The following is a 27,077-nucleotide window of genomic DNA, read 5'->3' as shown; positions in this document are numbered from 1 at the left end:
ATTCCCCCTTGTCACCGTCTCCTTTCTTCTCCACATCCAGCCCCTGCACCTGCATAACCAGTGTTTTCCTCTTGACCTATTATTCATAGCAGCACATAAATATCTTTCCATGTTTCTTACCTTAAAATAAAAATCCTTTGATTCAATATCACTCTTCAGTTATGGCCCATTTCTCTGGCTTTTAAAGGGGGAATGTGTGTGTGTGTGTGTGTATGTATATATATATATATATATATATATATATATATATATATATATATATATATATATACATACGCACATATGCATACACACACGTCTTTATAGATATATACATGTATCTATAAAGATGCATGTAGGTTGATAGATCTGGTGATGGGAAAACACACTGTTTTTCTAGATGTTTCTTTCTTTCAATAAAGTAAGAAAGGTCATCCACTAACAGTAGGAAAGGAGTATTGGAGATTTGAGCAGTGAAGAAATGGTGTGAAACTATCGTCTCAGAAAGTGCGAAAGTGAATTTATCAATAGTAGGGTAATGTAATAGGACTCAAAAGGTTGTACTGAGCAGCCATTTAAGATGTAGTCATATAATAAAATAGAAACAAGTGGCATTTCCTCCAGTCACATTCATCTATTCAGGGAGCAAATGGCAAGGGTACTGAGGATATACATATTCAAGGGAGAAATTATAGTAATGGACCATGGCATCTAAACCAAGTAAGAAGGCAGTTAGGGCTTGAAAAAGTGGTGAGTGAATGCATTGTTCAAATGGGACCAAGCAGTAGTTGTGAAAGTAAATGAATGGAAAGGCAGGAGATTCTTTGACTCTCAGGTGAATAAAACCCTAAATAACACCTCCCCCTGAAATTCTCCAAAGGTCCTGGACAGTGTGACTTAAACAACTTGTACACAGCTTGAACTGTCATAAAGATTTCTCAAAAGGCTCACTGTAGATTTCCTCTACCCAGTCAGCATATGATTTTATTTACCTACAATTTCTCAGAAATACATCCATTGAGAAAAGCAGGGTCCATCAGTGCAACAACTATATCCCTTTTTATTTTAAAGTATTTTAAATTGTTTTAATGCACCAACCAAAAAGCAAATCATCATTCAAACCAAACAGCCTATTAGAGCCCCATCCTTAAGTGCTGTTTTGTCTCTGCTTATTATTCTCTCAACAGTGATAAAACAGAAATCATATGACCAAATGTGAATGCCAATACATTTCCAGGATAATCTGAGCGACAAACAAATAGAATCCTGTAATGCCATCTCAAATAATCTTCAGAAAACTGTTAGGAGGGCAAAAAGTTCATAAAGTAAGGCGCAAGGGTAGGCAATGAGAAGCTGCTGTCCTTCCATGGCCAAGGCTGAAGTGACAATTTTGGAGGCTGAGAGACTACACCAGCCAATGATGACCAGTGCCAACACAGTTCCAAAGGTGCCCCTGGAGCAAAGGCAAAAGAGATGGTTATCTTACACCAGGAGAAAAAGAGGTTATTGAATCACAGCTGCCTCTGAAATGTCCTTGGTACAATATTTATAACCACTTTCTCAATTTGTAAAATGAGGGTGAGGAACCATAGGAACTCAAAGGCCTCAGCTATTTAGAAAATTTTTGAGTCAAGTTCACCATTAGAAGCTAAATATTTTATGGGTTGGTAAAAACTCAGATTATTGGAAACGGAAGAATTGACCTGCTGTCACTCTCATGAGTCAACATTCAAATCCCAACTTCTGAAATTCTTTTACATAAACTATGTTTAGAGGCTTCTTTCACAGCTACAGATTTCTTTTCCCTACTTTCTTCTTAAATTTACCCCCGGTTTGAGCAGAAAAATGACTGGACCCGCATTCCAGTGGAGTTCCTACTCCCCAGCGCTCCCAGGTCCACGTCCTGGGTTTTTGCCTGGGACAGCAAAGCCTGACACAGCTCAGGGAGGGCACAGATGAAGCAGTAAGGCACAGATGTGTGTGGCCTCCCACCTCATTGCTGAAGATCACTTTGGCAAATAAAGGTGTGGATTTTTATAATATCGAAATGGATTTGTTCAAACTGGTGTCTTCAAAAAGTTAACTGTGGAGACAGTTGGTTCTTTAGGAAGAAATGGGAATGAAGCGACTTAAAAAAATTGCAAAGTGAAATGGTCATTAGGTCAAGAGCTGCTAACCACCAACATATTGTTCTAGTTACTGTCAAACTATACTGCCTCCCTTGATCCTGGTTGAATCTGAAATTGAGAATTGTGTTTATTATTTGTGAGAATGACAGAAATACCTGCTTTTAATAATTGAACCAAAGCAAAACAGGTGAAAAAGTGTACAATAGAGCTTATAATGCCTTAGATTATAAACAAACCAAAAATATTTTAAAACACTCTAGTAAATATTACATTTGTTGGTTTACTTAATATCTATTAGAAATAAAATTTAGAGTGATTCAATTTACAGGTTTTGGTGAACAAAAATGTGAGATTATATATAATTCATTTGAATGTTATAGTAATATGCCCAAAAAGGCAATTTCAGTTTAATGGTCTTAGGGGTCAGATAGCTTATTCCCCATTAATATAATTTAAAGGATTTCTAATTCATCCTTTACATTTCAGAATGAAAATCTAATGAAAAATGTCCAGACCTCTGATGATTCTCAAAATTCAAGAGTTGTAGTTTTTATTTTCTTTCCCTAATAATCTGGAGTCATTTAAGATACCCCAAAGCTAAACTTTGATGGAAATAATGTCTAAAACCTAGAAGTTTTAAATGGTTGATCATTATAGTATTCTTTGGCAAAAGCATCTGACAAAATGGAAGTTGTAAAACTGAACTCTGTAGTAACTTGTCAAACATCTGTACCAAACAACTTAGTAAACAGAACAGCTTGCTAAGGAACAGGATATACAAAAAGTGGAATTTTTCCATGGACAAGACTCAATAAATACACCTCTAACTCACATTGTACTTATACATTCAGTTTCCATTTTCTGTTGTATTCCTCTCTTTTAAGTGTTAAGCACTCACTGATAAAGTAAGAGTTTGCTCTGTTATTCTCAAGACTATTGCTTTCAAAATGAAACCATATTAAAACAAAAAAAGCATTTCCATCTATGTCATTCTCAATAACGTTATGAAGAAAATATCTGAGATTATATCTAAACAAAAACATTGAAGTCTTTCTAAAATGTTTATCTGGCATTGGCAAATTCTGTATGTAATATCCTATCCAGTGTAGTGTTGATAACCTAAAACTTGGATTATCCAAGAAAAAAAATGTGAATTGTGTCTCCTTTGGATGTGGAAGAATGAGCACTGATGGCAAATGTTTATTTCTAATTGGATTTGGAGCATGGCAGGTGACAAAGGACTATGTAATTACTTATACTCTTCCCAACCAAAGTGGTAGTGATATGCACTGCCCTGGGAAAGTGCCCGACAGAAGCATATCTACTGAATCCTCATTAATATTTTTGAATTGCAAATACTATCTGCCCAGGAAGGAAAAAAGAAAAAAAAATTGACTGAGCATATATGCTATAAAGTTCTCTAGCAGTAATATCCTCATTAGGGTTCCTGGGAATTCTGCAGTGCAAGGAGTCCAGCTGAGAAAGAACACTTGCTTCCCTCCTAGAAGGCAGAGTGCTTGGGAGCTGAAGCAATTTGTCAGTGTGCACCAGGCACTTACTCTTCGTAATTCAAACAAGTGAATTTTCTGTTGTTGGTTATATTACCCATGACGATAGTTCATACTGAACAATGTGACAACTTACAAAGTGCCAATTTTAAAGATAACTTGGTTTAATTTATTTTTTAAAATCATCGAAACGGGAACAGCACCTGAGCCAAAACCGACCTACTCTCCTGAATCTGTATGTAGCTTTTAATAGCCAGTTTCCCCAATCCCACTACTAAAATGATCAGAAAGGGGCTAACTGTTGTACTGGTGTGGCAAACCCTAGCGACGATCGTGCATGTGGGGTCAATTAGCACACACAGACACTTACTGCAGTGAAAAGAAGATGGCACAGCTGGACAGGATGACCATGGGAAGCAGGCAGTAACCCAGAATACTCGCCACGCAGCCATAGGACACCCCTGAAGAGCTCATCAAGTTTAGTAAGGCGTGAATCCCTAAGCAGCCAATGGCACTCGTGCCATACACGTAACCAAACTGGACTTTTCCTGCCTGAAACAACGGGAAGAAAACGGTTTGAACATAGAACAAACATCAAGAAGAAATCAGACTGTCAACAAAACAGAGAGCATTTTCGAATCAATCAGCTCAATGCTGTTCATGTCTTTGTAGTATAAGTCTCGAGACTGGGAGTTCTGGAAAAAACACTGCCTGTAATATGGATTCAGGTCATGAAAACAAACACCACCACCCGCCCTCCTTGAGCTATACGTGAGATGGCACAAGCGTGCTTATATTTCCAGATTTATATTTTTTATCATAGATTGCCTACTGGGCAATAGGTACTAGGCATAGGTAAGGATATATTTTTCTCCCCATATTTGTTGAACAATTAAATGAATGAATAAGTTAATGAAAAAATTCCAATTTAGTCTTGGAGATTTGCAAAACATATTAGTAATATTAGCAAACATCTGTCAGATTTACTATGTTCGGTCCTATTCTAAAGATTTCACATATATTAATTTATTTAATCCACACAACATAATTAGTTGGCACCATTGTTGTACCCATTATACACATGAGGAAACTGAGGTGCAGGGAGGTTAAGGAACTTGCCCAAGGTAAAACGAGGGTAAGCGGTGGAGCTCAGCTTTGAATCCAGGCAGTCCAGCTCTAAAATGTAGGTCTTTAACACCTGCAGGAGCTCTAACAAGTCCTAAACAAGGGGACTTATTTAACCTTATTAAACTTATTAACTTTTATTAACTTATTAACAACTTATTTAAGCCAGTATACTTATCCGACCCTAGAATCCTTTGTTTTCATAATGCCTGTTACCAGCTTAACTGAACAGACTTTATGAAAAACTGATTTATATAAACCAACTGATAGCAAATCACAAAAGAGGTATTGTTAAAGGAAGTCAGTGGTGTTCAGGACAGACCACTGACCTTCTGAGGAGTCATCAAAATAGCCACCACCCACAGAGCACTAGAGACTTGTTCCTGAACCAGCACCGTTAAACTCATCCAGGGAAAGTCACAATCTACTACCGATTCAACAGAGGCTATTTCAATGTTTGCTACCCGAGGATGCCAAAGCTCCAGTAAAGAATGCATGCCCTTTTTATATCTACATTAAGCTGGTTAGAAATTCTAGAGAAAGACTGAGGAGGCTGACTCCGGTTTTCATGGGAATTATTTGAAAACAACAAAGGATCTGGTAAGTTGATTCAGAGAGAGAGCTTTTTAGCTGTCCTTTTTTTCTGCTCCATAGCTGTCCTTATGTCTTACAGAATAAAGAGATATTTATTTTGTAATTAGTTAATGGAGAATATGACCACTTTAATGTTTAAAATTGTCCAGCTATTTTGAAATTTTCTTCCTCTGCAGTTGGGGAAGTTGATCACTACTAAGTTCTTTCACAAAATGTCCCTGGGCGATGTTGCAGAATTCTCTGCTGCATTAGCCATAATAAGTCCTCCTGGCTATTTTGTGAAATAATGCCAATAATGCTAATGGACATGCTAAAAGAAACACATCAGTTATGTACTGCTCTATTGGGTGAGTTTGCTCCACTTGGAAAATAGTGACAATTTCAGATCACTTTCATGTATTAGAGAAACATTCTACTTAATATTTTAATTGGGTGGGATAATTCTGGGGTAGGAATAGTTGTAATGGTGAAACGCAACTTCCCTGTACCCCAAAGGACACATAGCAGGACCATGACCCTAACCAGTTTTGTGCATGGGGTAAATAGAGGGTGGATAAAACTAATTTGGTAGTAAAATTGTCCTTTTCCATATCAGTTACTGACCTCTCTCCTTATCTCTTACTCTTGTTAGTTTATCTAATTTGAGGTGCAATTCCATCTGGCAGGGCCAGTCCCATTTTTTTAAGTTGTTTCAAATTCTAACAAGGACTTGTAATTGAAATGAAAAATAAATGTTCAATTTCTTTTTAAATTCAAAAATTTTTAGGTCAGCCTTGTACCACCCTTATTACTACATCTTTACTTGAAATACTTCTTTTTCTTTTTTTTCTTTTAAAGAAATTCACGTTCTTTTATTTATTTATTTATGACTGTGTTGAGTCTTCGTTTCTGTGTGAGGGCTTTCTCTAGTTGTGGCAAGTGGGGACCACTCTTCATCGCGGTGCGCGGGCCTCTCACTATCGCGGCCTCTCTTGTTGCGGAGCACAGGCTCCAGACGCGCAGGCTCAGTAATTGTGGCTCACAGGCCCAGTTGCTCCGCGGCATGTGGGATCTTCCCAGACCAGGGCTTGAACCCGTGTCCCCTGCATTGGCAGGCAGATTCTCAACCACTGCGCCACCAGGGAAGCCCTGAAATACTTCTTATTCTTCTGATTATGCTTTTATATTGGCCGTGCATGTTCCTTTTCCAGATCACACTCTTAGCTCTACTAGAAAAATTAAATGGAGCCATAGCTTTAAAACGCTTGTGTTCATGGTTTGGGGGGTGAAAATAATTTTAAGAGGAAGAATAAGTAAAATTAAATTTGTGTTGAGCTTTTGAAGCAGTTCTTTTTAGTTTGCTTCCTTCAACATGAAGAAAGTCCACTAAAAGGTGTTGTGCCTTATATCATTATAAATCATAAAAGTGATCAGTATGTGACTATGGGTCTTACACCTCCAGAGATAATGAACAGATTTGAATATTGTTTCTGGATTTAGTTTTGCTTTCTCTAGTACAATGCATATACCAGCCCATAAAATCATCTTTTACATTTTAATCTTAGATATCCAGGGCAGGGTTAACAGTCTCAAATGGACTCTAAGTTAAATTTGGCTTTATTAATATCCAGTGGAGTTTTTTGGTCCTTATTGTTCTCCATGTATCAGAATCAATTCTGAAGTAACCACATCTAATGGTAAAGTTGAAGTGAAATTATTTGCCTAAAAAGTTTGAGAAAATATGCACTTTTACACATTCCCTAAAATTTCACAACTGAAACGAACCTTAAGAACCACTTATATAAACCTCTTTTTTGATCTTCAAAATGAAAAAAAATGAAGGCCAAGAAATAGGAAAAAAAAACAGGTTCAGGATCACACCTGGAGGCAAAGTTAGGGGCAGATCCAATTTTTCCACTTTCAGTTGAGTTCTTTGCCTGTATTGCTTTGCACTTAAAACAAAAGAGAGGATATTTAAATAATTCCAACTAACATTATGCACCCAAAAAAGATCTTAATGGGATTAATGCTTTCCTTTAAGAGGTGGTAATAGTAATATTTTCTACAGAAAAACAAACAGCTGTTATATTACAAATTACCTGAAAAAGAAAGATGAGTTAATATATTAAATTGATTGTTTCTGACAATTTGATTAATTGACATGGTCTTACTTAGCAGCTTAATCTAAGATTATCAAATTACTATGACAAAGACAGAAGGGATGTTAGAGACTAAATTAAAACTCTGGTTGATATAGTGTTAGATTTGTAGAGTATTTGCATTTGCTGTAGTTCAAAGGAAGAAATAAGACGCTATAACTAAGTACTATTGTATTGGATAAATATGATGTGATTATTGACCACACTACAATGCAGAAATTAGATTTCTATCAGAATTTCGATTAGTATTATGTAATTAATAATGAAAAGTGAAGACTCATTTAGTTGCAAATACATTTTACAGCTACTTTTGAGAAGTATAGCTGCATTAGGGAAGTAGATAGCTGTAAGAAGGGAAAGTGAAATGAATAGTTATTTTAAGGACTTTTCTTAGAATCTTTAATTTCCTATATTACCTCTCTTGCCAAGTTTAGCTCTTTGTGCCCTAATGAAACTGTACTTGTCAGACTGGCTTGACTATCTTGTTCATCTTCTGTTTTTAATGTATTGTCATTACCTCCTTAATACAAAATCATAGACCTTTCTCATTTCTTCTTTTTCTTCCCTTTTTTGGGTGCAGAAATCATTTTTCTAAACTATAAGCTAGAATATCTTCTAAACTTAACCTAGGTGGAAATATGTTTTTCTTTTTTGATGACTCTGAATATCATTACTCCCAGAGTTAAAGAATGAAAGAGGCCCATACACAAGACAAATGGAGATGTCAGGGGAAAAATTGCCTTCATAAAAAACAGAAAACTAAAATGATAGGGGAAATATACAGGTTGAATAAACAAATCACTGCTTATCGTTGCAAGTCAATTTATTCATAATAGCCTAACCAGAAACAAGGAGACTCATCTCGTACCTAACAGAATATTTGAAATAGTCTAGAGATAGATACACCCCAGCAATGAAAATGATGAGTAAATAGAGGGGATTTGTCCAGTGTCACAACAGAAGTCTCACAGAAAACAAGAAATAAAATTTCAGCCCTCTGTTTCCCAAATCCATGTGTTCCTCCAAATTTTTCAGATTGACAGTCTTCTCTAAACAACAAAAAAGACTTAATTACAAGAAAATCATTTATATGATTTCCTGCTTTGTTGAAAATCTGTCTTGGTGACCTGATTTTTGAAATTCTATTTAAATTTACATTTTTTATCTGTTGTAATACATGATGGCAGTTTCTCTTTGTCATTATGGTTCCATGAAATATGTCTCTCTCACCAAAAAAAAAAATGTAGTTATGAATTAAACAAACAATTTTCACTTCATAAAGTGATATACTTTCTTCCGTATTTACAAAGACCTCTTCAAAAATGACATTTGAAAGGACATGCATTAAAATCTGGTACTTGGCTGTGGTGTATGCAGAAGTAGAAATATAATGCTGTAAACATGAAACTTAGATAAACCAACGTTAGCTAAAAAAAAGAAAAAAAAAGAAAGATGTAGTGCTTGCTTCTGTCCGTTACCAGAAGTAGGGAAGCTCCCAGCACCCCACAGAACAGGATGGGCCCAGTGAGGTCTGTTTCATTCATAATGCTGCCATCTGCTGGCTTCAGTGGGTTTAACACTGTCAAAGTTTTTTGCCATATGTGATCAAAGTTAATTCCAAGTTCTAAAAAGAAGAAGGGGGAGGAGATAATATAAATATAGAAAAATAAACATGAGTAATATTCTTTAATTAAAGTTAATAAATATTATTAATTTATTTAGCACTTTAATCTGATTGTTATACCTTCATAGTTTAAAGTTCTATGTAATATATAGCAACCTTAAAACAAAAGACTTTTTTTTTCCCACACAGTGAGCTGAAAGATATATGTTAGAGAAATGATTCCATCAAGGAAAAACTTCCCTACCTTCTGCAGCAAATATAAGCTTAAAATGCAGCCAAAAATGAGGAAATGGACGTTATACAGTAAAAACAAAATATAACGGTAGCTAACAAACCAAAAGTCCCATCTTAATGCCCATTGAGATAGTTCTTTTTCCTACATTTTCTATTGCTAACACTTTTGAAACTTGTCCAACCAAACATGCATAATTTTCAGTTAGCAGTGTTATCTAATCTAAAGACACTTAGCCTAGGTCTGGGATTTTACTTATACTCTGCTTGATGAGAAGAGCAATACCATGCTAGCTGCCTGAAACTCCACAGAGGAGAAAAGGCAATGGCTCATTCAGCAAGTAAAAGCAATCATGGTGTGGATACATATTTTAATAAGGTCAGTGCTCTGTGTTGTTGAGTCTGTGTATTCAGAGATTAAATTCTTGAGACAATTAACCTTTCCCTTTTATGAGTGGTGATGGTAGAATAAAATATCCAAAAGCAGTGGGGCTCCATGTCCATGAGTCTAAACTCAATTAGAAATTTCTAATTATTTCTCCAATGCCTTGTTTTTCAAAGAATTCTGACTGCCCTTTTACAGACCCCGCTGCTAGATTCTGCTCCTCTTATATCTTTTTCATTAAAAAGAAAAAAAACCCAAAAAAACCCAGCTGTTTGACATCCACTGAATATAGAAATAAATGCCAACATCACATCAGTTACTTTTCTCACCACTCCTATAAAGATAAACTTTAAGATGCATCTGGAGTAGAAAAAAAGGACATTCACAAAGGAGAATATAACGTCACTACTTAGGAACCAATAATCAAGCTGATTACCCTCCTTCTCTCATTTTAAGTTTGAATACGGGTGAGGTGGAGGTTAGGAAAAACTGGAGCTAAACTACTATAAAGTACATACATTTGAGCTAAAAAGAGTGGAATTCTTTTCAACTGAATATTTTTACAGAATTTTGCTGTGAGCCTTACAAGATTTACATGTGTTGGTCTTACTGACATGCGTTGAGGCTGGTACTGTTATTTTATTCCTACTTTGTGCATCAGATGGCTGAGGTTTGGAGTGATGAACTTTTCCAAAGTCACAGAGCCAGTAATAGAAAACTAAATAAATAAAATAGTCCAATTAAAAAATGGACAGAAGAACTGAATAGAAATTTTTCCGAAGAAGACATACAAATGGCCAACAGGTACATGAAAATGTGCTTAACACCATTAATCATCAGGGAAATGCAAATCAAAACCACAATATCATCTCCCACCTGTTAGAATGGCTAACATCAAAAAGACAAGACATAAGTGTTGGCAAGGATGTGGAGAAAAGGGAACCTCTGTGCACTCTTGGTGGGAATGTTTATTTGTGCAGCCACTATGGAGAACAGTACGGGGGTTCCTCAAAATTTTTTTTAAAATAGAACTACTGTATGATCCAGCCATGCCACTTCTGGGAATATATCTGAAGGAAACAAAAACGGGATATCAAAGAGATATCTGCACCCCCATGTTGAAGGCAGCAACTGCCAAGACATGGAAACCACTGAAGTGTCCACTGATGGATGAATGTGTAAAAAAGTTGTGGTATATATATATATATATATATATATATATATATATATATACATTGGAATACTGTTCAGTCATAAAAAACAAGTAAATCCTGCCATTTGTGACAACACGAATGGCCTTTGAGAGCATTTTTCTAAGTAAAATAAGCCAGACAGAGAAAGTCAAATACTGCATGGTATCACTTGTATGTGGAGTCTAAAAAAATTTTGTTAAGTCAAACTCATAGAGTCAGAGTAGAAAAGTGGTTTCCAGGGGCTAGGGATAGGGTACAAAACAAGAGGGTACAAAAGAAAAAAAAGAAACCATGCTTTTAATCATATAGCTGTGGTCGAGTCAATGTGCATCTAATCTCATAAGGTTTGTATGTTTTTGAAGTGAGCCCAGTTCTCCCATGTGAAGGATTGTCTCCCTAAATCATTGGTACCTGCCGTTCAACTTCCCTTCTCAGGATTTAGTAACCCTCTTTGGTCAGAGACAAGGTATAATTCAACTTCTTTTATAGTTGTGTATACCACCTAAACACCTTGCAAAGCTGACATTCTACACACAGAATACCAGATGAACTTTCAATGATTGCCATGACATAGAGGGACCTTGCTCTAACAGGGGCCTAGACATTTTTAGAAGGTCAGCCAGACATTGCCCGAACTAGGATAGAAAGTGGATCTTTCACTCTTTTCACATCCAGATTGACGATTGCTAGCCAACACAAGCTTGAAAAGAAAGAATTTGGATTTAATTTGAATTAAATTAATAGTGAGCAAATCATTTACGTTTCAACTTCCCTTTTTATTTTCACAGTGTATTTATATATTTCTTAATGAACATACACTTTGGAGGATATGAGTAGTTCACCAACTTAAAATAGGTTAGAATGTCCAATGTGATTTTTAAAATAGAAGATTTTAAAAATTGAGAAATGCTATAGTTAAATTAATTTCAACTGAGGCTTATGTTGTTTTCAAACTTTATATTCAATTTATATATTTACGTTAACAATATGTTTTCAGTATTTACCACAATAAAGTGGTCTTTAATTCAAAATACCTTTCTCCTCAAAAAGCATAATCATTATTCCTGAAGAAACCCAGATGAAAATGCTTTATGGGACATTATTACTGATATCAGCCATTTATTTGATGGCATAATTAACTTTTGCACGTTTCAACATGGAGTCATGAAACAACGAATGAACATAAGACCTACTAAATATTTTCATAAGAAAAAATATTTTATGTGTTTTTAACCAAAATACATCTCCATAATATTTTGTTTTCAAATTTATTATAAGGTATGCAAATGAGATATCTATTTATCAATTGTAGATGCCCTAATATAACAACTTATTTCACAAGATAAAAAAAGATGAAACTGCTGTGAAATTTGAATGCAAAATTTATTGTTTTGGTGTCATCTAGTGGTAGTAAAGTATACAATATATATGTTATAAAAATGAATTAATATCTTTGTTTTCTATGCAAATTGTGGCATTGGCCTTTCAAATATAAACATCAGGCTATGCTACAAATGTAAATACCAAATATCACAGTAATTTTTCTAGTCTGACAGATTTGAATTGACTATTATTCTTCAAGATGCATTTGTTAACATTGATTATACATGATCAAATAACAAAGGTTATCATTCTTAAACGAAACAAGTCTTTTAGACAACAAAGTATTTAAGGAATAAACGAGTACACTTTCAAATAGCATGTTTTTGTGCAAGGGATGTTAATTATTATAACTTCATAATTTTATAGGTTGTTTTTGTGTATGCTCAATAAAAACTAGCAAATGTCTTTTATCATCTTATCCTAGAAATCCTGCCTATGGTCTTTTTATATCTTTTAGACAGATGAGGCTTGAGGCTTTCACAAAGTCACACAGCCTGAAGAACATATTGGATCAGAGTCTAGAAATTTCATAGACTCAAAATGCAAAATTATATCAGGTACTCTCTCTTCTAATATACTATATATTTGGTGGGGATAATCACAAAGAGAAAGCAAAACAATCTAGGAATTTCTCTGAGATGTAGTAGGAGGGGAAATTTAGTATATTTCCTATTTGAAATTTAAGAAGACATCATGGGAGAATGTATTTGAGTTTAGAATATCAGAATGGAGGCATCTGAGACAAGTAGAAAAGATTATTTTCAGTAAATGTTACAGGAAAAATTGATTAATCATTAAAGAAAAACAACAAAGTTAAATTCTACTTCATGTACTAACCTAAAACAATTTTCAATGAATCAAAAATTAAAGTGAAAAACAAAAAGATAATTTAAAAATTTAAGAATCTACCAGAGGATATAAACAGTATCTAGAGCTGGAGAAATATATTCTAAACAAAAGAGCAATTGGAAAGAAAAGTTACCAAGAAAAATATTGTGGAGTTAAAAACATAAACATGATTAATAAAATGACTATATGCCCTAATATCCCATAAGCAAATTAGATGGCAAACACAACCTAGGAAAAAAAAGCTTGAAATACATATTCCAGACAATAATTAATATCTTTACCATATAAATATCTCTATAAATAAAAAAGGAAAGGAAAAATCTTAACATTCCAATAGGAAATCTGGCAAAGAACTTGAAAAACAGAAAGAAGTAAAAACATGTGAAACAATAAACACGAAAAAAACATATAAAACTGTCAATAAACATATGAAAAAAATGTCTAACTTTTCTAGTAACCAAGAAATAAAAAGTATTATTTTTTGCCTTTTTGCCTATCAAATTAACAAAGACATTTCATATTCTACTATGGAGGTCTGTTGGCTCATTATTTTTCTAGCTGAGCCTGACAGTGTAAATGACTTTTGACCCAGTAATCCCAATGTTATAGTTCCATCCTAAGGACAGATTCTGTACAGGTCAAAGTTTTTACTATGATATTCACCAAAGCATTATTGATTATAAAGAATGACCTCTATGGTAGATTTAAATTATGGTACTTGTATATAGTAAGATATTATGAAGCCATTACATGTTATGTTTTCAAATAACATTTAATGATTTTAAAGAATGCATGTATAGAAATGCTTATGATATAAAGTAACTTTAAAAAATACAAAACTTGGGCTTCCCTGGTGGCGCAGTGGTTGAGAATCTGCCTGCCAGTGCAGGGGACACGGGTTCGAGCCCTGGTCTGGGAAGATCCCACATGCCGCGGAGCCACTAGGCCCGTGAGCCACAATTACTGAGCCTGCGCGTCTGGAGTCTGTGCTCCGCAACAAGAGAGGCCGCGACAGTGAGAGGCCCACGCACCGCGATGAAGAGTGGCCCCCACTTGCCGCAACTAGAGAAAGCCCTCGCACAGAAACGAAGACCCAACACAGCCATAAATAAATAAATTTAAAAAAAAATTATTAATGATAGTCATGTCTCAAGAGACAAAATTTTTGGTGATTTTTTAATATTTTTATTCATATGTTTCTATATTTTCCAAATTTCTATTTTGAATATAGATTACTTTTATAATTAGTCAATTGATAGGTTTTTTTTACGTAGAGATGTTGGTGGAGTCAAGGAAAATTCTTGATGATAATAGCTTATAACTTTCAGGTGTTAGATATCAGATGCAGAGGCAAATTAGAATGAATTGGTTAAGCATAATTGATCCAAAAACTTAACTGGCTTCTAAGAGCCAACAAATCGATTATATAAATCTCTGTGCTTTTCTAAATGGTTTAAATCGTTCCTCTTTTCTTAATTTTGAAGACAAAGAGAGAAGAATGTTTTAATATCAGGTGGCTGTCTGTGTTCATAAGAAGCAAACAATGATCTTTTGATGTAAAATATTGGGAATTTTAGCCTATCCCTTTTCACTGGACTACATACAAATGAGTTAGAGCAGTTAGCCTGTGAATATTTCTCCTTGGATTCCAAATTTAAATCTCCTTGAACTTTAGTTTTCTAGCATCATGTTGACATTCCCTAAGAACAAAAGCGGCAGATATAAATTGGCTGGATTAAAAAAAAAAAATCAGTGGATGGAAGATGCCTGAAATCTTTGGAGGCCACCTTTAACTGCAAGGATCCCCAGGTTTCCTTGCCACCAACAGTGCTATTTACTGGAATCATATTCCTTCCCACTTAGTCGTATCTAGCTGAGATATGCGGGCTCACGTGAGCCAGGAAGGGAAAAAAACCTGTCTTTTCTCCATGACAACAAAAAAAGAATATTGAGAAACTACCCCCTTTGCTCGCAGGCAAACATAGCAGAAAATAGTAAGATATGCTGGTGGTTACTTTGATATAATCACTCTGCCAAAAGATGTCTTCACTGTTGTCTAGATATGGTCAGGGAGTCCACATTCAAGAAACAGTGAAGAAACATTTAAAAATTGCAAGACTAGCACAGCTCGTATCTACTTCCAATTGTCCCCACACATACAGGAGACAAACTCCCAAAGGCTTAAGTGTGTTGGTCTGGCAGACTCTTGTTTATATGTGGAATAATCACATAAAACACTGTGTGCGGCAGGCTGACAGCGCACATTAAGAGCTGATTATTGCTATTGTTCTTTGAGCTGTACACACATTAATAGCACTTCCTTAACTTATCTTCTAGTAAAGGAGGCTCTTCATCAAAACTGTCAACGTAAGAAGATGGTGAATAATAATCCTGGTTGGATGCTGGCTGAAAGAATTGTCCCGCATAACTTGATGACACGAGCATCTCTGGTGGGACGAAGGCAGGCTGAGGTTGCTCACTGGCCTGTTGTCTAGAAAAAGGAAGATACTGATATTCACACATCTAAGAAAGGGATATTACGACAAATCAAGGAAGGAAACTACGATTTTCCTTTTATGATTTCTCCTAGTTTTTATGACTATTTACCCGCGAAAGAATTAACTTGCTTGACGTTTAAATTTAATCAAAAAAAGAAACAGTAACTAGTTGTGAGAAAACTCTCTAGAAGGATGATCCACATTGACTAACATGTATTGTTAATTTACAATGTGCTGGACACTCTCCTTCACATTTTCTCACGTAATTAAAACTCTGCAAAGTAAAAACTGTAGTTTTAATCCCATCTTACCGAAAAAAGAAATACAGGTTCATGGAGACTGAATGACTTGCCTGGTAACACACAATAACATTCAGGTGTTGGACTGTGAACTGAAACTGTCTGTCTGAGCAGCGCCCTGATCCCTACACAATGCTGCTTTTTCACTGATTTTCAGGGACAGTCACCAAACAGGACATTCCCTATAAATCTGTGGAGGCAGCAAGTAAAAAATCATAGTCATACAAAGTGAAGTCAGCCAGACAGAGAAAGACAAATATCATATGCTATTGCTTATATGTAGAATCTAAAAAAAAAAAAAAGATGCAAATGAACTTATTTACAAAAACAGAAATAGACCCACAGACATAGAAAACAAACATGGTTACTAAAGGGGAAAGAGGGGGAGGGATAAATTAGGAGTTTGGAATTAACATATACACACTACTATGTTTAAAATAGATAATCAACAAGAACCTACTGTATAGCACAGGGAACTATACTCAATATCTTGTAATAACCTATAATGGAAGAGAATGCAAAAGAAGAATATATATATATATATATATATATAACTGAATCACTTTGCTGTACACCTGAAACTAACACAACATTGTAAATCAACTATATTTCAATAAAAATTTTTAAAAATCAAAATTTTAATAGTAGTCAATTCATAGGAAAAAAATAAACACATAAACTGACCATTGTCCATCAAGGAGTAGACTTTTTAGCTCTGGCTATTCCCAGACAGTAATGTGCAATCTAGTTTTGTTGAAACACCATATTACAATATTTCTTTGACTGTGCTTTTATTTGGTTTTTATTTCACCATTTGTGTGAGAAAGTTGGAAAACAATCTTAGTAAATAACTTCTTGCAGGAAGAGAAAGGAAGGAAGAAAAAAGGGCTCATCTGTGAGGTTATTTGGTCATTTTAAATTGTTTTTACCGAAAGGAAAGGGAAGGGAAGGAAAGGAAAGGAAAGGGAAGGGAAGGGAAGGAAAGGGAAGGGAAGGGAAGGGAAAGGGAAAGGGAAGGGAAAGGGAAGGGAAGGGAAGGGAAGGGAAGGGAAGGGAAGGGAAGGGAAAGGAAAGGAAAGGAACATGAAAAGTGGTCCTTGATTTCCTTGATTACAGAGCATCTTAATTAGCTCTTTGAGCAGGTAAATACTGAAATTTTGTTGATTTCTAACTCAACACATTATTCCAAATTTCAACTGAATTAGACCAAAATAAACACTGGACTCTGGCTGCTAGGATTTAAATATTACCTTTGTTAACAGGCATCTCCTATTCCTGTAAAAAATCATTTCAAACAACTGTGAAGTGAGTGCAAAAGCCTCCTTTAGAACGATTGGCAACATTCTTGGTAATATTTCCCTTCTTTTGCTTTCCAACTCTATGTATTATATTTCTGCCTGTAATGCTAGTCCCATCGTAGGATGTATCCTGAACCAAGTAGAGTGCTTAGCAAACAGGACTCCTGGAGTCCGACTGCCTGGGTTCAAATCCCAATTTTATAATCTTAGGCAAATCATTTCACATTCTGTGCCTCAGTTTCCTCATCTGTAATATGAAGACAATAATAGAACTCATAAGGTTATGATGAATTAAATTAGCTGAAATAAATAAAGCACTTAGGTTAGCGTGGGGCACACAAAAAGTGATCAATAAGCATTAGCTAAGTATATGTCTGCTCTTCTCTTCCCGAGACTGACACTGAAGCATTCCAGACACCTTCCTCACACCCTGGAACAGCATCTTCTATATTTGCAAATAGTTGTCTCCCAGTCTGCCACTTCCTCAGAGAAAACAACATTAATAGGAAGCCAAGAGTTTGTATCCCTTCTGTGCTGATCATCTCTAGCTTTGTCCCATTTTGGTTTCCCTGGAACACCCAGACTGACTTCGACAACATCCCACCCACCCTGTGTTTTCCTACCAGGAGAATCTCCACTACACTCATGCCTGGCTTTCCGTCTCTAAGCCATGAAGCGATGGCCACACCTGGTCCATATACAAACCCTCTGAATGCTCACTAATTCTTCAATATTCCCCTTTTCACCACCTATACATGGGATTATACAGTTCCAACCAGCCTGAAGAGGCTTGTCTTTGCTTAGATGATATTGTGTTAAGATATGGCATGGCCTCCAGCTTGCAAAAAATATTTAACTGTTTCTGAGGCAACAGGACTTAACATTCACCTTCCAATGTAAATACAGAAGATCGCTGTTAGAAGACTCAATTATAATTTCTGTGGTTTCAGAATTATGTTTGTTGCACAGAGTCAGTTTTCTATTGCATCACATAATCAATAAGTACATATTTTATTAGAGGCTTTGTTTTTCCAAAACTATATGGACTTCCATTATGAGGGTCAACTGATGCTCCTTTCCTTTGTCAGTCTGATCCCTGGGGGAATGGGCTTGTATGACATACCCAGATCCTGGCTCAGCCAGCGGGTACACATAATGATGTGGCATTGACAGTGCCATTAACCATGCTTGAAACGCTGAAGGAAGATCAGGTCTAGAGATTCAGAAAAGCTGATGATTCAGTATCTATCTGTTAAAGTCCTACTGAAACATTCAAAGGGAGTTTTCCAGTTGTTGTCACCTTTCTGCAGAAACAGCTATTTCTTACTCTAAATAATTGGAATAGATTTCCCATTTCAAAAGTTGGGAAACTGCAGTGGGAAAATACAGCCTAGAAAACTGGCTGGAGTCATTGGAAATAATGCCTATCTGAATGACTGGATAGTTAAGTTGTATTTTTAATGAGAAAACTCCATCTTGTTCATCCTAAAATAAGAAAACTTGTTTAAAAATATAAATATCTTCATTCATAATAAGCACATTCAACGAGCTTTCAGATCACTATGCCATTCATTGAGCATAACAAGTGTTTTAAAATGAGCTCTCATACTGAGGAGGAGGGAATGGGACAGGGGACAGGGAGAGAGAAAGAGACTAATTGATTACAACTAGCTACTGGATTCCTATGTCTTTTGCCAGTATGATGAGCATCTTATTCTGATTTGCGTACATTTTAATTGAACTATTCACTGTATGAATAAAAGATCAAGTTTCTGGAGTTATTTGATGCACACTTGTAAATCACTGACCTGACTCCATGTTTTATGTACCTCATAAAAGTACCACAGCTAATATGCCCTTTTCTAATTCCTGAGACTTGCAGTGTGGGTTGAAATTTAAATGTTACCACATCCAAATCAGGACTTGGATTTAAATGCTAAGCATCTGAAGTAGGCCAGGCCATCAACCTGATGCAATATAATCATAACTTGCCCTCACTTGGTTATATTAATTTCCATCTCCTTGTCATCTCGATTTCTGGTCAACATTGATATGTGCAATCAAATGGAGAAAGAAAATTGGGTGGGCTGGGGTGGGGGGAGAAGGCTGTGGTTTGAGTCCCTGCTTAAGGAGACAGCTTTGTCTCTTATTGGACTTTTCAGTTTCGTTTAGTCTGAAAATGTGGATTGCAGATGCTGCCCAGGTGCTTATTCCATCTGGAGAAGAGAAGGGAGAAAAGAAACAGCAGGCCACTGCATCCTTTCAATAAAACAGGAGCACAGAGCTGAAAAATCCTATTAGATAGCTTTCATGTGGATTATATATTTTGAGTTACCATCCTGTAATACCTTCATGCTCAAACTACTCCCTGGGCCATCATACACTTTTCTGTTTTTTCTCGACCTTCCAAACTGTAAATCATAAATGAAATAAAATTAAGTTCTTTTTCTGTTGTTGGATTCAGCAATGATTGAGCCAATTCTAGACAGCTTTATCCTTTTCCCCCATTTTTCTTATAAATATTTTAAACACATTTAATTTGCCTGGTGATAATATCCAGATAGATAGGTAGATAGAGGTATGGATTGCTTTTCATTTTAAGAAGTTCTTATGGCAATTTGACTAATGCTAGACAACAAAGACTAGGGGCATGAATGAGATAAAATTCCAGATATTTAATTTCTACAGTTTTAAAAACATTAGTTACCAATGCCTTTCCCTATCGCTTTAGAGCAGTGGTTCAGCACGAGTAGTTAGGATGCAGCTTGTGAAAACGGCGCCTATCTGCCTGTAGACACAGGAGTCATCAGCCCATAAAAACAACGTCCAAATTGTCTTCGGTGTAGTTGGAACAGAAGAGTCCCCACTGCCTGTTGTATTTATTCTGTTTTTTCCTCCTTATTCTGGAGTTTTCAAGGTACTTATCTGTGTTCGAAAAATAAACTTCAAGAATTAATAAATTTGAAGTATTTCTTATGTGGTTATTTGCCCTAAACTTGTTGGAATGGCACAGTAACCACACATCCCAGTTTGCCTAAGATGATCCAGTTTATTCTTATTGTACCAACATTGTTATTAATAGCACACATTTTACTCTCAAAAATGTCTTGATTTTACAATAAATTATATGCCCCTTAGTCTAATCCAACAACCTTGGACTAGTAGCCTAACCCCATTTTTTACTAGCTGTGTGACCTTGGAAAAATTCCTTAATTTCTCTGTCCCTTCTCACAGTGCACTAATCTAAAAGAACATCTAAAGAAGCAACTGTGTAACCAAATGCACATTTAAGTGACTTGTCAACAGTGTCCATTGCTTCTGCAAACTATAGTTCTATGAAAAGATAACATATATATTATAATGGTTTTACTTTAACACACACTTTCCTGCACATTATCACAATTGTTCTTCAAACAATTCTCACGAAGTAGGTATTATTAACATCTTTATTTCTCAGTTTAACACACTCAGTTGGGGAAGTTGTCTTTCCCAATGTGACAAAAAACAAATGCCAGAGCCAGAACTTGAACCAAATTCTTCTCATTCTAACTGCCCTATTTGGGGCACTAGTAGAGGGTAAATACTAAATTCTTAATCATTTTTAAAATTTATTTTCAACTCAAGTTGAATTGTCAACTCAAATAACTAACATATTCTGAATTATGTTTATCTCGATTTCAGTTAGGAATTGCCACACTGTATTATAATAGCATATTTAATTGTCCCCCTCTCCAACATAAATTTTTTAATTTTGTGAGGGAAAAGATTATGGATTTCTTCTTTATTTTTGGGTTTATAGTGCCTTTCTTAATTTCTGACACACAAGCAGGCACTCAATAAATATTTATTAAGTTGAATACAATCGGTTTCTTGAGCAGTGTCCTGGAAAATATCACGTAAAACGAAAATGTTTTCTGTCTGTCCAGGGCCTGTATTCATGCTCCCTGTTAAGTGATGTTTTGAAAAGAGGAGACAAGTCTTTCACCTATAAACAGGCCTGAGGCGATCAGGGGCATTCATGGAAAACTGAATTCATTTCTCTGCCCTTTCCTAACATTTCTTCTTGGGCATTTTACGGAGATACAGCGGGGAGAGGTTTTGCTTCCCCCAAGGGAACCTCCCTACCTGAAACCCCCTGTCAAAATATTATGACTTCTTAAAATGAGAACATATTTTCTCAATGTCAAGTACTTACTTTCTAGATCCATAAAGATTTCCATAGGCATTAGAATCATTATAACTCTGCTCCTGATTATCAATGTTATAATTAGATTGGTAAAAGTCGGAGTCAAATTGTCCCAAGTTTGACATCCTGAAAAATAAGAGTGAAAAATGCAGAAGTTTAGGAGTCAATAAAAGTTCCTTTGAGGTATTTACGAGGATTAATAGATGCTGTGATTATGGCAGGATTCCTATTAGAGAACAAGGTAGTCTTTGAATGGAGGAAGGTTGTGGAAATGTATACTAGAAAGTAATTTACAAAACCTATATCTTCAATTAACTTTTCTGAAGTTTTCACTCACTAGGGCTGTGACTTTGACTAAATTGACTTTAACTGATCTGAAAAAACACATTCTTCACCTAATACTTTATTCTCAGCAGTTTAAGAGAAAAAGTTTAAAAGTTGGTATACATCTAGAAAGTTTTCCCTTAAACAATGTTAGTTCCCCACTTTAAGAATATATATAGAGAGAGCTAGATATACATATATATACGTATATATGTGTGTGTGTATGTATTTATATATATATTTATATTTATATATATGTGTATATATATATATATATATATATATATATATATATATATATATATATATATATATATATATATATATCTTGTTGCAAGGTCAGAAAGCAAACAGCTAATAATAATAATATTTGTTTGATTTTCTCATAGAGCTTTAAAGTGTGCTAACAGCCTCTCTTCTCCCCAAAACATAGACAAAACTCTAAAAACTAATCTCTTAGTTCTACTTTATAATTCCTAAAAGGTGTTTGAAACATTTTCCTTTTCTCTTGCCCTGCCTGCTGCACCTGGGCTTATGCTAAGTCAGAGGGAGAAATGCTCAATTCTGCTACAGGAACAGAGTCTGTCTTTCCATACACCATCTACATAGTTTTTATTCACTTCTGGGAATGGAGAGGAGTGCATGATCTTGGTATAGACCTAATGGCTTAGAATAGCAGAGGGAAAAAGAAAGACTTGACAGGAGGAAAAGGTGAGGGAAGAAAACAATAGCAAAGTGGGTAATAGTGTCTCTTTGGATGAAAATTAGAGAATGGAGTAAAGAATCTTTTCAACCTGACAGATATGGTTTTCAACTCAACACTTTAACCTTTATTTTTTCTTTGAAAAGCTTTCTATTTCAAAAGAATGAATTTAAAAATCACTAGCAGTAATCCATATAATTATAATAAATCTATGGGATACTACTTATAATAAATTTCAAATGAAACTGCATAAACAGCCTTAGCTCTAAGGGCCTCATTAATCAGAAATATTCAAGTAACAGTTGTCAAATATATCAAATTTTTTTCAGCTCAGTAAAAATACAGAAAGCTTTTCTAAAATTAGATTCATACATCTGATATAATAAATCAAGATTTTTCATTAGTAATGTGTATAAAAGTAACTATGAATTATATAAACTAAAATCAGGACTAGGAGAGTGTTAAATCTTTTAACAACTTATAATTTAAAGAATTTAAAATTTAAGAGCAGAACTTTCTCAGTCCATGAAAATATGTTATTATAAAGCATAGAGAGTAATTTTACTGGAAAATACAGTAAGTTTTCAGAACATGCAAAGCTTTATGTAATATGACTATAGGTATTAAAGTCCTTACATAACCCAGCTTCATTTTTTGTTTAAATGCCGAATTTTTTAGAAGGATCAGACACATACCTTTATATTATTTTAGTCGGAAGATCCTCCAACAAATGTAGCTTTATTTGAGAAATTTTTAACAAATCAGCTCATGAAAAGATGACCTGCTGGCTATATATATAAGCTTCTAAATTTGTACTCTGACACTCTGAACAGATGCTACAGCCAAAAAAAAAAAAAAAAGCCTGCCAAAAGCCAAACACAGTATCTTGTAATACTTGTTAAAGTGTATAAACACAGTGAATGGTGTAGAGACAATTTGGTAAAGTAAATGGTGGATTCAGTTTCCTTCTGTGACTAATGTACCCTTAAACAATGATTTAAAGTCATTTATTTGAGGCAAACAATAAAGAGGACTTAACACTCCTTCTGCTTTTTAGCCTATAAGAGTATATTCACCCTAGACAAGATTTCCTAATAATATGTAGTAAAAATCAATATATGGTACATGATCTTAGCATGACAATCTTAGCAACAATCTGAAAATGAGTGTTATCAATTTTATCCAAATCTGAACCATTCAAATTATATGAACAACGTTTAGGAATGATCTACCTCTGATATTTTTCCCTACTTCTTAATTCTCCATCACAGCCCCAAATGGATACACTAATGTGATCTAGGAGCACTCCTCATTTATAGGGCATGTTCTCTCTCATTTTTGAGCCAATCTTGACCACTGAAAGGCACGTATGATATTGTGATTTATAAGAAAAATATATATCTGGTCATTCAGTTGACCAAAATACATTTCTCATATATATATTTGGTCTTTGCTCATGGTTCCTCACTCATAGCTCCCAAAACCCTTGGAATTTTCTAAGTGTTGAGAGTGACAAAGGTGTCTCGGTATGTTAATGAAGTGATTTTGGGACGTCACCTAAGGATGGGGGCTGGCTGCCAATGGAGCCAATAATGTGATTAGAGGGTTGGAACTGTCATTCCTATCCTAACCTCTGAGGAGGGAAGAGGGTCTAGATGTTGAATCAGTTGCCAATGGCCAATGATTTAATCAATCATGATTATATAATGAAGCTTTCATAAAACCCCAAAAGGATGGTGTTTGGAGAGCTTCTGGATTGGTAAACATGTGGAGGTGCTGGGAAAGTGGCACCCTTGTGGAGAGGGCATGGAAACTCTGCACCCTTTCACCATACCTTGCCCTATGAATCTCTTCCATCTGGCTGTTTCTGAGTTATATCCTTTCAAAGTAAACTAATAGTCTAGTAAGTAAATTGTTTTCTCTGAGCTCTGTGAGCCACTCTTGCAAATAAATTGAATCCAAGGAGAAGATTGTGGTAACCTCTGACTTATAGCCCATGGGTCAGAAGTACAGTTAACAACTAACAACCTGGTCTAGCTACTGGTATCTGATGGGAGTGGGGGGACATTCTGTTGGGACTGAGCTCTTAACCTATGGAATCTGATGCTATCTCTAGGTAGATACTGTCAGATTGAGTTGAATTGTAGGACACCCACCTGGTGTCCCAAGAATTGCTTGGTGCTGCATGGGAACCACCCCCCTGCAACATGTTGGAATTGGTACCACAAATAATTTAGTATCAGATTAATTTCCATCCCAGGAAACCGCCTGAATTGGTTCCCTTTACATCTGAGGTTTACTTCCAGGAGGTTTCTCTCTAGTTCTGACCCAGGTACCCTGGCTAATACTCCCAACACCTATCTGGATCTGGTGGTTTTGTCCTTGATATCAACATCATGGCTGGAGGTCAAGTTCCTCTGCGATCTCCTTCTTGCTGACTTTCCTTTATAGAACGTGAGACTTCCCATGTATCCGGATCTCAGTAACTGAAATCCACTGTTCAAGGATAGATTATGTGGCATTTTGGAACTTTCAACCGGAGCCAATGGCAGAATGGTAAAGTAAATTTTTCCACATTATTTTAAAACATTTGGAATTTGAATTTCTTTAATCAGAGGTATCTTTTGCCAGGTCACCAGTCAGGTAATAATGAGTCATGCATTTTTTGAGGATCTATTGAATACCAGACTGTATTCTAGATGTTGTAATTACAGAAGTGGATGAACTAAATAGACCTGTTTCTGCATGTAGCCCCCTCCCTCTGATTGTCGGGGGTTGGGGGGGAATCGGCCTTTGACCAGGAGTCCCCCCCTCCCCACCACCATGCCGGTTGCCGGCATCCAAAATAAAGCAAACTTTCCTTTCCATCAACCAGGTCTCTTTATTGGCTTTTGAGCAGTGAACAGCAGGACTCCACTTTCAGTCACAGAAGGATGAATTGAAGGGGTCAGGACCAGAGCAGGTGCCGAAGTAAGGAAGAGAGCTCATTCCAGGGAAATGATGTGAAGTTGTCTGAACTGGGGAGGGTCCAGTGCAGGTGGAGAGGACTAAACAGGTACAAAAGATACGTGGAAAGAAGATTTTATAGGGTTTAATTTCTATTGGATAAGAGGGAGAAGAGAGGGATAATTATTGAAGATGATTTCTAGAATCCTGACAACTTCCCCATCCTAGTGTATCAACATTATGGAAAAAGGCCAAGTTGCTATACGGTAGCCAAATTTAGATCATCATGCTTTCTATTCCTCCTTTCAAAGTTTTTTATGTGAGAACATAAGTCCCTCCCTGTAACAGCAAGGACTCAGAGTGCATTCTTTTTTCTGACGTACAAAGTCATTGAAGAGTTTGCCAAAGATAATATTTTCGATCTTAGTGCATTTAGTTAAATTTTAAACTTACTTTGTGGTTTTGTACTTTTCAACTTAGTTTTTCTTCATGAAAAAGCAGCTTGATTAAATGAATTGCAGAAAAATGAGAAGCAAAAATGGCATATAAAAATGAAATTAATCTAAGCCTCAAGTGAACTGTAAGGCATGAAACATTGAAGACCAAATGACTTCATTCTCCTGACAAGTGCTTTAATGGACCATTAATACATGCCAGGATACTTTGAAGCTACTCTTATACGTGTAATGCTGTATCTGTATAAAACATACATTTAAATATTTATTTCCATTAATGAATTACCCAATTGTTATAATGTATGTTGAAGGACAGAGTTGAAATTGATATTATAAATAGTCAGCCTGATCAATTGATTAATTTAGCTCATCTACTTAAATAATTATTTCTGGGTTCTGAATGATCAAAAAGACTAGATAATATGAATAAGGATTCTCACCCAATGTAAAGGGCACCATGTTCTACTCACAGCCACTTTCCTTTCCTTTCCCTTTCTCCTTCCCGCCATCCTTTTCTCCCTTTTCTCTGTCCTCTCTCTAAACTCTCTTCTGGGGTGATCTCATCCATTCCCCTGGCTTTATAGACCATCTCTATAGAGAGAGTTCCTGAAGTCACATATGTAGCCCTCACATTTTTTCTCAGCTCCAAACTATTCATATCATATAGACAATTCAAACTTGACATAATCCAAACTGATTTTTTTGTTTTTTTTTAATCTCTACCTTCCCCAACCCAACTCTCTCTTCCCCATTTCAGGAGATGGCATTACGAACCACTCATTCAAATCAGAAATCATCTAATCCTTCAGTGAATTGTATTGATGCTATCTGTAAAATATATCTCCCACTAACTAATTCTCTCCATCTCAACAGCTGTCACCCTGCTGTGTGCTCCTGCGTTCTCCCACTTAGACTTCTGTTTGTAACTATTCAATAAAGTGAAATACTCCTTTTAAAGTAGCAGATCCAGTAGGTGGTCATACAAGTGTATGTAATAAAGACTGTAAAAAATCATACCATTAATGGACAGTGATTTGCCAAATCAGGAAAAAGTTTCTTTTGTGGCGGCTGACTGCAATTTGCAGTGGGAATAAGGAGAAGAATCCCCATCTGTAATTTCTTAATCTCTCTCTGGTGATCTGTCAAGTGTCAAAAGATTGTAAGTTGATCAACAGCTGTATCTGAAATAATTTGCCCTGTACCTGACAATTACGCATACATATTTTTGTT

General features: G+C 35.7%; 1 protein-coding gene across 2 annotated transcripts; it reads right to left on the bottom strand.

Annotated features, from left to right (window-relative positions):
* Window positions 1-1,019: 1,019 nt before the first annotated feature.
* Window positions 1,020-26,956, bottom strand: YIPF7 (Yip1 domain family member 7). 2 transcript variants are annotated; one of them, XM_082464300.1, is made up of 7 exons: window positions 26,865-26,956; window positions 23,142-25,493; window positions 21,429-21,545; window positions 15,471-15,629; window positions 8,952-9,099; window positions 3,987-4,168; window positions 1,020-1,432 (listed from the first exon to the last, which is right to left on the bottom strand). In XM_082464300.1, the coding sequence occupies exons 3-7, from the start codon at window positions 21,542-21,544 to the stop codon at window positions 1,270-1,272; spliced, it is 768 nt and encodes a 255-aa protein (XP_082320426.1). In that variant the 5' UTR covers window position 21,545; window positions 23,142-25,493; window positions 26,865-26,956; the 3' UTR covers window positions 1,020-1,269. The 2 variants fall into 2 exon arrangements, with proteins under 2 accessions (XP_082320426.1, XP_082320427.1); XM_082464301.1 differs by lacking the exon at window positions 26,865-26,956 and having other exon boundaries at window positions 8,952-9,094; window positions 15,469-15,629; window positions 23,142-23,248.
* Window positions 26,957-27,077: the final 121 nt, after the last annotated feature.

The sequence above is a fragment of the Balaenoptera physalus genome (genome assembly GCF_965194825.1).
Source record: "Balaenoptera physalus genome assembly, chromosome: 5".
Classification (NCBI taxonomy): domain Eukaryota; kingdom Metazoa; phylum Chordata; class Mammalia; order Artiodactyla; family Balaenopteridae; genus Balaenoptera; species Balaenoptera physalus.
The sequence above is the reverse complement of the archived record's forward strand: the minus strand, read 5'-3'. Positions and strand labels throughout refer to the sequence as shown.